The sequence below is a fragment of the Sinocyclocheilus rhinocerous genome, unplaced genomic scaffold (assembly GCF_001515625.1).
Source record: "Sinocyclocheilus rhinocerous isolate Xijiao unplaced genomic scaffold, SAMN03320098_v1.1 scaffold1802, whole genome shotgun sequence".
Lineage (NCBI taxonomy): Eukaryota > Metazoa > Chordata > Actinopteri > Cypriniformes > Cyprinidae > Sinocyclocheilus > Sinocyclocheilus rhinocerous.
Window position 1 is genome coordinate 944,318 of NW_015654351.1, and position 14,539 is coordinate 958,856.

A 14,539-nucleotide genomic window follows, 5' to 3' on the forward strand; every position below is an offset into this window, starting at 1 on the left:
CCTATCCTAACAAACCATACATGAATGGAAAGCATATTTGTTTAGCTTTCAGATGATGTATAAATCTCAATTTCAAAAAATTGACCCTTATGACTGGTTTTGTGGTCCAGGGTCACATATTATTCGTTGATTTGAAATAGGAGAGCAGCAACATTGCCAAGTTTCTTGCACTATTTAAAATGCATTTTAAAGGGTAAATAAACCCATAAAATAATGTTCACCTGATGTCTAGCAACAACTAAAGGGAATTTATCTTTCTCTTATTTTACCCTTCACACAAAAATACTTGTAAAGTTGACATCCTGCAGCGTGACGCTCTATTTAAAACTGCATCTTAATTCTTTTATGATTATTCCTACAGTAATTCTAAAATTGCTATAATTCCTACTTGCTGTGAGGTGACTGATTATACACATACCATTTCTACAGTTTAGCCTACAGCCATCTGAATGTATTCTAAATCTAGAAATAGTGTTAGATTTATTTCTGAACACAATTTTCTTTTCAAATGTTTCTTCCTCAAAAGTAAGGTAGCGTGGGTGAAAACGCTCCCTTGGGGTAAAATGCCCCCCTACTGTTATAAAATAAAATAACCTCTAGATAAAGTCAGGATACCTTTCTCTTGTTGCTATGGACTACGTTGACAAGAGTGATGTAGAAGTATTCACTGCGAAGCTTACACTGGCGACATACCTATAAGAGAAAAGAATATCAAGTTAAGTGATCTCATTTTCAGCAATAAGAAAAAAAAAAGTGTTTTAAAGCTTGTTTTGCAGAACTTCATAGCTATGTATGATATGAGAATAGTATAAAATATAATTATATTTTTGGAATGACTTTTTTTTTTTTTTTCAAAAGTAGTCTGTGGGGTAAAATGCCCCGAACCACTTGGGGTAAAACATGCCCATGGGGCATCGCATCCTTTGTTTTTCCATAAAATTTAATCTAACAAGGTGGCTGACTAAATATATTTGGACTTTACATTTAAAAATGACCTCAGGTTAGCATTGGCTATTTAGTTAGCAAGCCAGTTGGTATCAGCTAACAATAGGCTGATTTTTAGCGTGGTTCATTAACAAATATTCATAGTTATCTACTGCTATTACTGTTCTCTTTCAAACAATCGCTCGGTATCTCACTATGGGAAACGCCCCAGGCGTGATAGACTATGGAAGCACCAATTACACCACGTCTGTCCGAAGGCCGGACCAATCACAGCTCATGACAAGGAGCCCACCCCCCCTCCCTATATATATGGCTGTGATCCCCGAAAACAGCATTCTTGTTCTCTTCGCCGTGAAGACTTTCCTTCAGCTCCTGTTCTGCGCTGCTTCAGTTCACAAACGTACCGTCAAGGTAGACGTTGCCGAACGCAGTGCAGTTAAAATCTGTTGTGGATTCTCTGCTCGTTACTGAGTTTTTTTCTAGCTAACGCGTTAAGGCGAGCTACGTTACTGAGTTTTTTCTAGCTAACGCGTTAAGGCGAGCTAAGATTATTCTACTCACCATGTCGGGGTCCAAAGTCGCAGCGGAGAAAGGGAAGGATGTCCCTTCGCGCTCGTGTTCGGCAGCTTGTGGATTTATGATCTCGGGCAGGGATTCGCATCCGATGTGTATCGCGTGCATGGGTGTTAAGCACGCTCAGGCCACGCTGGCGGATCGCCAGGATCTTGGAAAGAAGGCTTTAGGTGGCTGCATCTTCTAAAGAAGATCCGGTCCTATCTTCTGTCCCTCCTTCAACAAAGGTGGTCCAACCCTCTCCCCCACGGGATCTTTCTTCGTGGGGGGATATTATGGATTCAGAGTCTCCTGAGTTTACGCCGCTTTTCGACCAGCAGCTGCTTGCGAAAGGCGATGTGGAGGGAGACGAGGAGGAGGATGAGGAGATGTTAGCTTGCCTCCTCCGAGATGAGCCGGATGATGATGAGGATGATGCTATCCTGTCTGCAGCACAAGCGTCTAGGCCCGTGAGCGCGCAAAGCGGCGACGTGGCGTCGATGGTGGTAGATTGTGACCTAGAGGAAGTTTGTAAGCGTGCGGCAGCTAAGCTTGGCATCTCTTGGCCCGTAACTCCTGGGTATCCGGGAGTTAAAAGTAACATCTATGATGGGAAAAGGCTACCTTCTCGCCTTTCACCGGCGAAACAACTGCTTCCCGCTTTGCCGGCGTGTGTAGCAGAGATGAAGCGATCGTGGGACAAACCCTTTTCTCATCGTGTGCCCGTCAAGGGATACTCGTCGCTCGATGTGAGTGAAATGGAAGGGCTTGGGCTCTCGAACCCTCCCACGGTCAAACAGTCAGTGGCTCACCACCTGCATCCAAACAGACGAACCACTCTTTCATCTGCTAGTCCCTCCATCCCTGGGAAAATGGAACACTTCACCGTTTCCATGTACCAAAAAATGTATAAATCCTCAGCATTGGTAGTGCGGGCACTTAACGTCACTTTGTTGTTGACGGCCTATCAAGCCGAGTTGTTGGAGGAGCTGGGCACTCAGCTGGACGCCGGCAATCCAAACCCGGTGGTCTGAGAGGAGATCTGCAACATAACGGATCTCAATCTGCGCACCTCACATGGCGCGGTACAAAGCTGCGGCCGTACCATGGCTCTTGCCGTTGCGGGCGAGAGGTCGCTGTGGCTAAATCTATCGAGTGTCGGGGACAGGGAGAAATCAGATTTTCTCGACCCTCCTATGGATTTGAGTGGATTGTTCGGCCCAGCCGTTGCAGCGATGAGACAGAGGTGCGACCTCCAGAAGAAGGCAGGCGAGGCGTTTGACATCTGTCTGCCACATAAAAGAGCACTGAGTCCTCCTGTTCCCCCGCGTCCTGTTCCTCCGTCTCAGAACAGGAGGTTTTTGAATGCGTCCAGGACTGCAAAACCCCAGAGCACGAAGCAGGCGGCTCGTCCCCCCGCTTCTTCAAACGCTAAACCATGGGGAAAGCAGTCATTCGCGGCGGCTGCAAAGTCCAAGTCCGCTAACCCATCTAACAAAGAGAGGAGGGATACCTAGGACGCAATCTCTGCATGGGAGGGACGAACAGCACCTAGGGTTCTCTGTGATGTCCTCTCCCGAGCCCACCATATCTGTTCCCCCACCCGAGAAGAAGCGGAAGATGTGGAGTTTGGGCGGAAAAATGGTTCTAAGTTGTGTTAAGGCCAGTTCAGCTTCCCCTCAACACACAATGTTCCGTCAAGTTCAAGTGCAGAATACTCAGCCACCAAAAGAATGTGGTCTGATGGGTACAAGCACAAGTTCTCAAGTGTATTGTCACAAAGCACTTCAGCCTCTGGGTTTAAAGCAAATAAAAAATTATCTGTCGCATCCAGGCTCAATGCCGAAGGCACAGGGAGACAAAAACAAAATAATAACAATGAACCAAGAGATAAATCGGTCTCTGAGCCACACAGATCCTGGCCGTTTTTCTCTCTGTCAGCACGAAGCAGGCGGCTCGTCCCCCCGCTTCTTCAAACGCTAAACCATGGGGAAAGCAGTCATTCGCGGCGGCTGCAAAGTCCAAGTCCGCTAACCCATCTAACAAAGAGAGGAGGGATACCTAGGACGCAATCTCTGCATGGGAGGGACGAACAGCACCTAGGGTTCTCTGTGATGTCCTCTCCCGAGCCCACCATATCTGTTCATCAATCTGAGTGCAAACAGTAAAAAGATCTTGAGGCAGGTGTGACGCGCTCTCTATTACATATTAAAAGGAATAAAATGTACTGTAATAAGTGTAGAATTGTCCGTTTACTCACTTGCATCAATCGGAGTGAGAGAGACCGTGAGAGATGTTGAGCCAGGTGAAAAGCGTTTGGAAAATAGTGAATATTGACCTATTGTGCGTACCGTTGTTGCTCCCGCTGTTAGCAGGGGATATCGCTGCATTTGGGGTAAAAAAGACAGAATTATGTATTGTGCCAAGAAGGTTGTCTGTTCGTTGCTGTGTGTGACGTCACCTCCCAATACAAACACGCCCCTAGTATAGTCCCGCCCCTCACATTGATTGACAGCTTTCCGTGTAGTAGACATCGGAAATTCAAATGCACAAGGAATTGCGATTCCATTTGAGTTTTGGCAGGTTTACATGCACGACGCAGAGCAAATATGGTCATTAATATTGCTATAGGCTCATAACTCGTAAGACATGGGAAATACAGTTGCAAATGGACTTTGCTTTTGCATTTAAAATGTGGCAGTCACTGTGCGTTCGCGAAAGCGAAAAGGCAAACGGTAATGCAAGACTTGCAATTGCATTTGGATTATGTCACGATTTATGCGTCCACATATGGAACACGCAATTGAAAATACAATTTGCAATTCCTTTTAAAAATTGCCCTGGATATTCTTCCATACACCCCGCCCCAAAAGTGAAGTGAGAAGTTTGAGTACTGGGCGGCACTGCCGCGTCAGCTGTCCGGCCCCCGTCGCCACGCCGACAGATGTGCAAGATGGACCAGCGGCTTACATTTTACATTTGTTTGATTTTGTCTCTGCAAACCCTCAATCCCTTCATCGTATTGATTCGGGCGAATGAATCAAATCAAGATGTTAAAATTGAAGTTAGGTTTCTGCCAGAAAACTGCAGCCAGAAAGCCAAGAGAGGAGACATGCTGAATGCTCATTATGATGGATATCTAGCTAAAGATGGATCTCAGTTCTATTGCAGGTAAGCGCATTTTTACGAATGAAGTTGTTGTATTCAACAACAAATAGGCTATTCAATGCAGGTTATAGTTCTCTGCTTTGAGAGAGAGAGTAAACAGTGTATTTAGTATTTATTCGCGTTGTAGATAAACACTTAAGTTATTTTATTTCCAGACAATTCCAAGTAAAGCTGTTCGTATTCATTTTCTAGTCGTTCGACACACACGGGTCACCCACACTGGTTTGTGTTAGGCGTTGGAGATGTTATTAAGGGCCTCGATTTAGGGCTGGACGGCATGTGTCCCGGTGAGAAGAGAAAAATTACAGTTCCTCCATCTCTGGCATACGGCGAGAAAGGAAAAGGTAAGTCTTTTCACTTCAAATGCGTTGAGAAACTTACAAACCCTTACACAGGTGGCGCTGTTTTGCCTTTTTTTTTTTTTTTTGAGTAATGTTTGTTGTGGGTGGTGTTGTTTTTAATTCCATTGATTTGGACAATATTTTAAATTAACTTTCTTGTTTTTTTCCCTATAAATGGAATTATTTTTTAGATCATTTATTAAAAGTCCAACTTAAAGAAATTTGAATAACTATATTCTCATTGTACTGATAAATTATGTCCTAGATAATTAACATCACATTGCATTATGCTTAAGAGTAAAATATTTTTCTACCCAATATTATAGGATATTACAAAAACATTGAGTTCACATTTACTTGTTTAGAGCGTTTTACAGTGATTCCAAAGCAACTTAATGAAAATACCACCACACAACAATACAACATTTTAAAAAAAAGAAAGAAAATAATGTTTTCTCTTTCACAGATCCCTAATTTAAATCTCAGTTAATTATGAAAAAAATTAAGGTTTAAGATTTAAACTATTAACAATCACCATTCTGTCATGGAATAGGTCCTGTACCACCAAATTCAACAGTGATCTTTGAGGTGGAGCTGTTGTACATAACTAGAGGACCACGCAGCATAGAAGCCTTCAAAGAAATTGACGCTGACAACGACAAGGCCCTGACAAAAGAAGAGGTAATAGACATCAGTTAATGTATGTTAATTGTTGTATCAGGAATTTTCTTTTGCATACCTAATTTTTTATTTATTCATTATTATTGTTTTTTTTTAATTTACATATTGTCATTTTGGATTTACAGATTAAGGAATACTTGAAAATGGAAGCAAAGAAGTTAAATACACAGAAAGATGAATCCTATTTTGATGATGTTGTGGCAGATGTGTTCCATAAGAATGATCACAATGCTGATGGGACCTTATCACTAAAGGAGTACGATGTTTATGGCCATGATGAACTATAAACACTATTAGAAAGACATTTTTATGCAGCTGGTGCACTGGATATTGTCTACAAGAGTTGATAAAGGATTTTGCTTTGATGAACACCACTAAATTTTGAATAAATTTCACTCAAATACTAACTTGTACTAATGCAAAAAACTAATAGGGCATAAAAAACATGCTTTTCCAAAACTGTTCAGACCTTTATTCAAAATGCTGGCACCTTTCTCAAATTTATCATTATCTTAATGTTCTTAACGCTAAGAAAAAAAAAATTATTTTAAGAACTGTTCAAAGATAGGTTCTTTGTTTGGAGGACCAAAAATGGGTTTTCTATGGCATCTCTGCAAAAAGCCACTTTATTTTGAAGAGTGTAAACAACCTTGTTTTTTGAACACAGCACACAATGGTCAACTTTGCACACATTTGCAATTATTTACAGACCAATATAATCCATATCGGTCAACCACTATTTACAGCCAAACAATTCAGGCATTTGAACTCAAGGATTGCATTTACAGCTCTGTTTAAATCATTATCATATTAAATGCCATCTTTACATTGTATAATGTTGAAAAAATTACTTGAACAGCATTTTCTAAACAAAATGTATTTGCCATGTGTTTGCCTAAGTAAATATACAGTCACCCTGTGAAATAATAAAGAAGTTTCCATGACACATGGTTCACATGATTCCATAAGGGGGAAAAGGGCACATTTCACTGACCAACCATAAAATTGGAAATGAGTTTGACCATGGCCATTCAAATCTTGGTATACCCATTAAGAGCACCAGGTGGCTCTCTAATACAACTGTTTAAAGTGGTTGAATGCACTTTTCTTGAACCTACTTAAAAAAAATTATATGCAATTTAGTTTATTACAGAGAAAAAAACAAAAAAAAAACAAGTGGCCTGTTTTTTTTCATTGGTGAATTTGTGATAGAAATATGGAAGAATCTATTGGGTGGGGAGAATTACAGTGTTTTATGATTTATAGACAAACATTATATTCTAAGAACATGTGCAGTAAGCATGCATTTGAACCATTACGCATGCATTTCCCAAACAACCAAAGGTAAAAAAAAAAAAAAAATATATATATATATATATATATATTAAATGAGGCTCTATCATGCAGAGAGCTGACATTTTTGAGCACAGACTCAAAACTTGGTTTTCGTGTAAAACTCTGACTCCCTCAACTCCCCCGCATGCCAAAAGTGACGTAAACCATGTCCGTGCCAATATTCAGAGCAGATCCAGTCAGTGGAGGGAGAGGGGTTAGAAGAAGAGGTTGAAATGAGTTTTACTTTCAATGTAAATTGTACAATTTCAGACAAGTCATAACGGTTTTGCCGAAGCGTTCGAACAAATCACCACTGGAGCATGCATTGAATTTGAGCAAAAATCTGAAGAGGGAAAAAAGAACAACTCATCCTTTCCTGAAACAGCAATTTCAACACTGGCATTCTAGTATTCTTTATGCCTTTGACTGTTAAAGTTGGGCTTTGACAGACAGATGTCTTATGTGACATAAGTACTAGCTTGGCTTAGGATGGGATGGATGTCCTTTAGGGCTTGGTGATTACAGGTCTATCAGAAAGAGTGCTGTTTACAGACCACTAGGTACAGTTCTCACCAAAACAATCATTTGTGTTACACTGTACTTCACCCATGTCAAGTTCCCATCACTTAGTTAACTGATGTTTGATTGCTGCAAGAATTTATACCATAGCGATGGTACATTTACAGAATTAATACATTTAATTCTGTGTATAGGCTATGTGTAGAATGCAGTACCTGACTTCTGACGTATAAATGATCCCACAAAATGCCGATAAAATGACTGTTATAGTTGCATGAATTTTAACAAAGCTCCTTTGTCTGAAAATGAAATGCATTTATTGTGCTCTGCATTATGGGCTTGAAAAAAGCAGTCTCAGCATTAAGAGAAAATGAAACTCTTTATGAAATCTGATGCTTGTCCCTGCCCTCCTATGAAAAAAAAAAAAAAAAAAAACCATGAGGGCATTTTCCAATGATGAACTCAATGATGTACAAAAAGACTGCGCTCAAAACTACCACCTCTCCCTTACATTCCCAGTCCCCTGTCATTTATAATATTAAAACACTGCATAAATTACACGATATTATAGAATATCATGGTATAGCGATCAACAATGGTACTAAAACACAAATGAAGAAAAAAAAGTTGTAAAGGCTGTTCTGCTCTACGGGGAAAAAAGAAACAGAAGGCGAGCTTCCGTTGGGCATGTCAGACTGCAGTTGTGTTATTGCTGCAAATCATCCCCCATTCTGTATGTATTTAATTATTTTTTTTAATTGTCAGTCTATGCGACAACCAAAAAAAAACAAAAAATAAAACGATTGGTTAAGGGTAAACGGAATGTTCCAAAAATCCAAAGAGCAATTGACAGACACATATAATATTGTTGTGCAGAAGTGTGATCACAAAAGACAAATAAAATGCTGAAACAGCTCGAACAGAACATAGAGTTGAATTAGGAATAAGAAGGCAAAGCATACAGAATAGCCAGAGAAACAGCGACACAACAGCACAAACAACATCTGCATAAAGTCAAGCCAAATTCCAATCCCAAGAGTTCACACACTGCAGCACTCTCGAACAGCAAATGGCAATACCACAACACTGAAGAGAACATGTTTAATCCATTCAGTCTCTTCAGAATGTATAATACACCATAAATCCATTTCCAACATTTTCTAGTAACTGGTTTTACAATTTCCATCTGTCCTCTATGTTTGCTGTGTTTATTCTGGTCTTAAAGCATTTCTCTCCTTTTTTGGCACGTTCAGTTTGGATCACCAAAGTTGTTCTACAACAATGTTATAGCATGGGCTCAAGATTTGTCTGCATCCTATTGTTTCTGTAAACAACAGCAGCATGTAGGTGTTTGATAGTTTACACGTGTTTTATTTTAAGCCGTTTATCAAGTCGGCACATTCAGACTTGACAGGTCTGCACTTTATGAGGATGGCAACAGAAAGAATCCCTGAATAAACACCTAACCAGACGTGTTTACATGGGAGAACGGCCTAGAGAGATGTAAGACGATCTGAATAAATATAACATTTTGTTCTGCAGTGATACAAATGTGTCTCCTCTTTCATTATCCTTGTTTGTTATGGGTAAATATAATTGGAGAGTGAATATATAAATGATTTGAAAATGCTTGTCATTAGAAATGTTGGAAATATTTTTTACAAGTCCTGTAAAGAAATCCTCTATGGATTTTGATGCAAGTTCGCATGCAAAACAGCATTTAAATGACATACATTCTGTAAAAATCTCCACCGAGGAATGTAAGTCAAATGAGGCTTGGAACATTCTATTACAGAATGACACTGACTTTTTTTTTTTTGTTTTTTTTTTTGATGAGCTAATCTTTTAACATTTCTAAAAAAAGTTTAAAACAAAAGCTATCCACATCATATAGGTGCATAACAACTACTTTAATATATATATATATATATATATATATATGCATGATTTAGCATTTAAAAAACTTTCTCAAGCCAACAGCAAGTCCTCACTTCTTCCAGAAAACCGTTCAATTAGACAAGCAACACGTAGCCAATGTGGAGAACAGATCGGAGTACTGAGGTCATACATATCCTATTCATCATGGCTTTAGCATTTCCCTTTCACACACTAAAGCCCCAGCTCCCTTTACAGCAACCCCCCAGACAGAGTCACTGCTTTACATGCATTTCTCACTATGCTTCTCAAACCATGAAAACAACTGTTGTTTGATTTGTATAAAAAGCTTCAAGATCCTTAAAAAAGAAAAGGATGTAAAACAATTATATTTTGTGAACCCTGAACAAGTACTTGACACGAGGAGTTTTTGAGTAGATTTTGTTACTTTAGTGAAGAAAATGAACTTGTGCCAAGAACGGGCAGTTTTGAGAGAAACTAGAAACATATGTCTCTTCTCAATTTTGCAATGGTTTCACTAACCAATGGTGCTTTTTATTGGAGGAGGAGGAAGAGAAGGAGAGCAATAAACGATCCCAGTATTAGAAATGGCGGCTTACATCCATAAACACAAACACTGAAAAATGTAATTTCTTGATATGCCACGTAACAACTTTTCTCTCATGAATGCTAATTGAATTGTGAGGGAGTAAAGCAAAAAGAAGCAATGCAAATGTATGTTATTTATATGCAATGAAGTTGCAAAATGGAGTTTATATGCATGTGGTTGTTCCGTGCTTCCTGAATTGAGGGAACATAACATGCAGAGCTGCAAGTAGCAACACACCTATGCTAACAACGGACCAAAAAAATAATGCTATGCTTGGCTGCCATTACTCAGCTAACAGCTATTTGAAAGAAAACTTGCTTGGGGCTATCTTTTATCCTCGTTCTGCCATCAATCAGCCACATAAAGAATAATATAGACACATTTTTGAATGAATCAACTTTCTCTGCAGAGACATGCAATGTGTTTAAGCATGTAATCATCAATTTCAAGAGCTATGATCAAAAAATCAGCTGTCAGAATAACGCAGTGTGACATCAGATTGACATCAACATTTTTCTCAATAATCTAGTGTTTAAAAATGTCAAAATTCTTTTTTTTTTTCTTTCCCCATGTAAGTTTTCTTAAGATAATACGGCAAATGCCAGTGTTCACCCAGGAATGTTTACATAAGGCTATCATAGGTTTTGTGCTTTTAACTTTTTTAGCAGCACTGAAGTTATCAATCACACCCCCACAATGGGACAGGCAAGAGACCATCTACTACACTAACCACACATTCCTGTAATGGAGGGTGGTTGGGGGAGGGGGAGGGGGAGGGGCGTGACTACTGCTGGAGGTGGACACTGGTACAAGTCTTTTAACATGACATCAGCAGCATGACTAGGAGTTTTATAAAAGATTTACTTTTTTGACCATTTGTCTGTAGCAACGTCACCCTGAAATCTGAATCTCACCTTGTCAGGCGTTTAATTTTGTTCAAATGCCATTTAGTTTTTACAAAAATTTGAGCCCAGGATTTTCTCAAAACAAAAAAGTAAAGTAAAAGCTGTTATTCCGTCATAAAATTATTCTATCATTTGAAACTCTTTGTTCTATAAAATGATTACATACAATTACAACAGTAAATCAAGTAAAATAATTAAACATCCTCAAGACAACAGACTGCTTTTAAATAAAGCAGTGGATTGGTGACCTTTTTGGTTGGTTCACATGGAAATGCCATACATTTCTTTTGCTCATGAGCAAACCAGCAAACTCAGGTTCAGAAAATGTGGTTTATGCTCTGAGACTGGCCTGACCTGAGTCATAACTCTTCTGAGCATTTAAGTGTGTGACACACTATTTTGTCTACTTTGAAAAGCATGCATACTTCCAAAACCACCTGTGTGCACCTCTATTATTGAATGAGATAAAAACTGCAGGAAGGCAAAATGTGAATCTGAACATTGTTCATTTGAGTCTTTCATCCCCCCCCCCCAGTATAATTTCTATACTAAAACCATTTTGAAGCTCCACCCCTGACCTTAGCCCTCCCCTGTTTTACGAAGCTCTGGAAAATCATGCTCTCCATGGCGGTCCCCTTTTGGAGCCTCCTAGCCAAACTGTCTGGAATGTAAACAAATGTCTCAGCCCCACATTCAAGTAGACGACCACCATCCTCCCTCCCCCCTAAGATATCCCAGCAGTGAGTCATATATCCAGCCGTCTTGCATTTGCTAACATTTTCCAGTAGGTGCAAATAATTTCCCCTTACCAAGAAAAACCAATTTCATTTGTGGTTCCTGAGTTAGAAGCACAAACCTCAAAAGAGTCCTCCCCCTATTTTTCCTTTCTACTAGCACTGCAACAAAAAGTATGCTTTCTCACTTTTAAGTGATTACATTTTTAATTATCATTGACTTGATCCAAACTAGGTTCATTAACAACACCCTGTAGCTGACTTTAGCTTATTCTTATTTCATTGTAGACAACTTTTGTTAGAGATCTATTTAAGGCCCACATGTTTTAGTGCAGTGGTCATTTGTTCTGGAGGTAGTCATCACTAAAACATGGCTGAAGGGCAAAAGCAAATGGAGGGAATACCCTAGCAAGATGGTCAAGACTGATACAGCTTTGGGTTAGGCAGGCATATCATGCTTAAAGATATTATTTTACTTTATTCATCTGAGGCTGTAGGCCTATGTGTAATATATGTCCTCTCATATTTGTGACCCTGGACCACAAAACCAGTCTTAAGTTGCTGGGGTATATTGGTAGCAATAGCCAAAAATACATTGTAAGGGTCAAAATTATTGATTTTTTTTTATGGCAAAAATCATTAGGATATTAAGTAAAGATCATGTTCCATGAAGATATTTTGTAAATTTCCTACTGTAAATAAGAACTTCATTTGGACAAATTTAAAGGCGATTTTCTCAATAATTTGATTTTTTTGCAGCCTCAGATTCCAGATATTCAAATAGTTGTATCTCGGCCAAATATTGTCCTGTCCTAACAAACCATACATCAATGGAAAGCTTATTTATTCAGCTTTCAGATTATGTATAAATCTCAATTTCGAAAAATTGACCCTTTTGACTGGTTTTGTGGTCCAGGGTCACATTTATGAACTTGAAAACATAATTATGTGGAAGATTCAAGATTCATCTGACAGTCCATAAATGAGTCCACCCACAAAATGAACATGCTAAAAATGTACTCACCCTCAGGCATCAAAGATGTAGAGTTTTGAGAAAATGATAAAAATATCAAAATAATAATTAATCCACATGACTTCAGTCAATAAATGTCTTGTGAAGTGAAAAGCTGTGAGGGTAAGAAAGAAAAAAACTTAATTGAGTCATAAAAGTGATTTAGGGTGTGCTGAATTTGGAGCACTATTAGTTTAAAGCACTCATCCACTAACTTTTATATTAGCCAAAAAAGTGTATTTTTGGGTGACTGAAAATAGACCCTTTTCATATTAAGTGTTTAATTAATTTGTTACTGTTTTACATTCATTCATGTTTTTCTTATTTCAAGATATCATTAATTTTTTAAAGAACAGTTTATTGTAAGACTCTTTATGGTGTAATTGTTTATTGTATTTATGTGTGTAAATGTTGTTTACAAGCATTACAATTTGGATTGGATCACCAAAGATGCATCTAACACCAGGTTAGAGGTTAGAGTAAGTGTTTATATATACACAGTTGCTGTATTTTCTATAAATGCTAGAAATAAAACCTCCGGTTCAAAGGAATAAACTGAAGAATACATTATGTGAAGAATATATACACAAGACATTAAAGACCACTCTATGTGGAAACTCTCTCACATGCCATGCGGAAAGTTCATGCATGGAAAATACAGACAACCATATATAACAGGAACTTCCTCAACTACATGTGGTGGCAACATGTTTCTGGAAACAAACTGTCCCAGGAGACCTGGCAGACTGCAGATCACAGGATCAAAGTTATCAGTTATTTAGTAATCAGTTAATCAGTAATGCGACCAATGTCATGAAATTTGCCTTCTCATGGCCTATTCAAAAATGTTTTGTACTTAAATTGTACAAACCTACAAATTCATGATTTGTTTTTTCCATAAAAACATGTTTGGTAAACATTTGTACCTTGAATGGACAATCTGCATGTTTTGTGTTTCCACTGCTTATTTGTGCTTTGATTGGATGCAGACCTATCTAGTGAAGATGATTTTAGCAGGAAAACATGGCTCAAGGTTTAACATTGTAAGGATCATCACAGTTTTGCCTGGGGATCCCCACCATATGCAGAAATAGTTAAGGCTGATTTATACTTCTGCGTCGGACCTACGCCGTAGCCTTTACGCCGTAGGCTATGCGTCAGTTTTCATTTATACTTCTGCGTCGTTGTCCGCGTCAACGTGCAGTACACATGCAAACCACTAGTCTGCAGTGTCCACAGGCATGTTGCTGGTGTAACCCGCAGTACCACGGCAAAAGCCGAAGAAGAAGCGGCTCGTCGGAGAAGCACTATAGGTAGGTCCGACGCAGAAGTATAAATCAGCCTTTAGTGCTGGTTTCAACTTATATTTCAGTTGCAGAGATCCTCTGACAATAGTACATTCCCCCTGCTGGGTAAAAACGATTGGTACAAATCAGAAAAACATATCCGAGCAAAGTAAGGGAAAATCAGAAATGGCCCAAATGGGCATTAAAGGGTTAGTTCACCCAAAAATGAAAATTAGCCCATAAATTACTCACCCTCAAGTCATCCTAGGTGTATATGACTTTCTTCTTTCAGACGAATCCAGTCGGAGTTATATTAAAAATTGTCTTTGATCTTTCAAGCTGTTTAATGGCACTCAGCGGGTGTTGCATGCATCAGTCCAAAAGAAGTGAAATAAAAAGAGCCCATCCATAAAAAAAAGTGTCTCACACAGCTCCGGGGGGTGAACAAAGGCCTCCTGTAGCGAATCAATGCGTTTTTGTAAGAAAAATGTCCATATTCAAAACGTAACAATCACTTTAATGTAGCTTGCGCCAACAGTCCTACACGGAAGCAGCTCCGGGCGGATGACGTATGAG

The 14,539-nt window shown here is 39.1% G+C and overlaps 1 protein-coding gene across 1 annotated transcript; it reads left to right on the top strand.

Moving 5' to 3' along the window:
- The first annotated feature begins 4,405 nt into the window (after positions 1–4,405).
- LOC107717008 (peptidyl-prolyl cis-trans isomerase FKBP7-like) lies at positions 4,406–6,613 on the top strand. The gene is made up of 4 exons (XM_016523655.1): positions 4,406–4,668; positions 4,858–5,009; positions 5,560–5,687; positions 5,813–6,613. Exons 1-4 carry the CDS (start codon positions 4,442–4,444, stop codon positions 5,972–5,974), a joined length of 669 nt encoding a protein of 222 aa, XP_016379141.1. The 5' UTR covers positions 4,406–4,441; the 3' UTR covers positions 5,975–6,613.
- Positions 6,614–14,539: the final 7,926 nt, after the last annotated feature.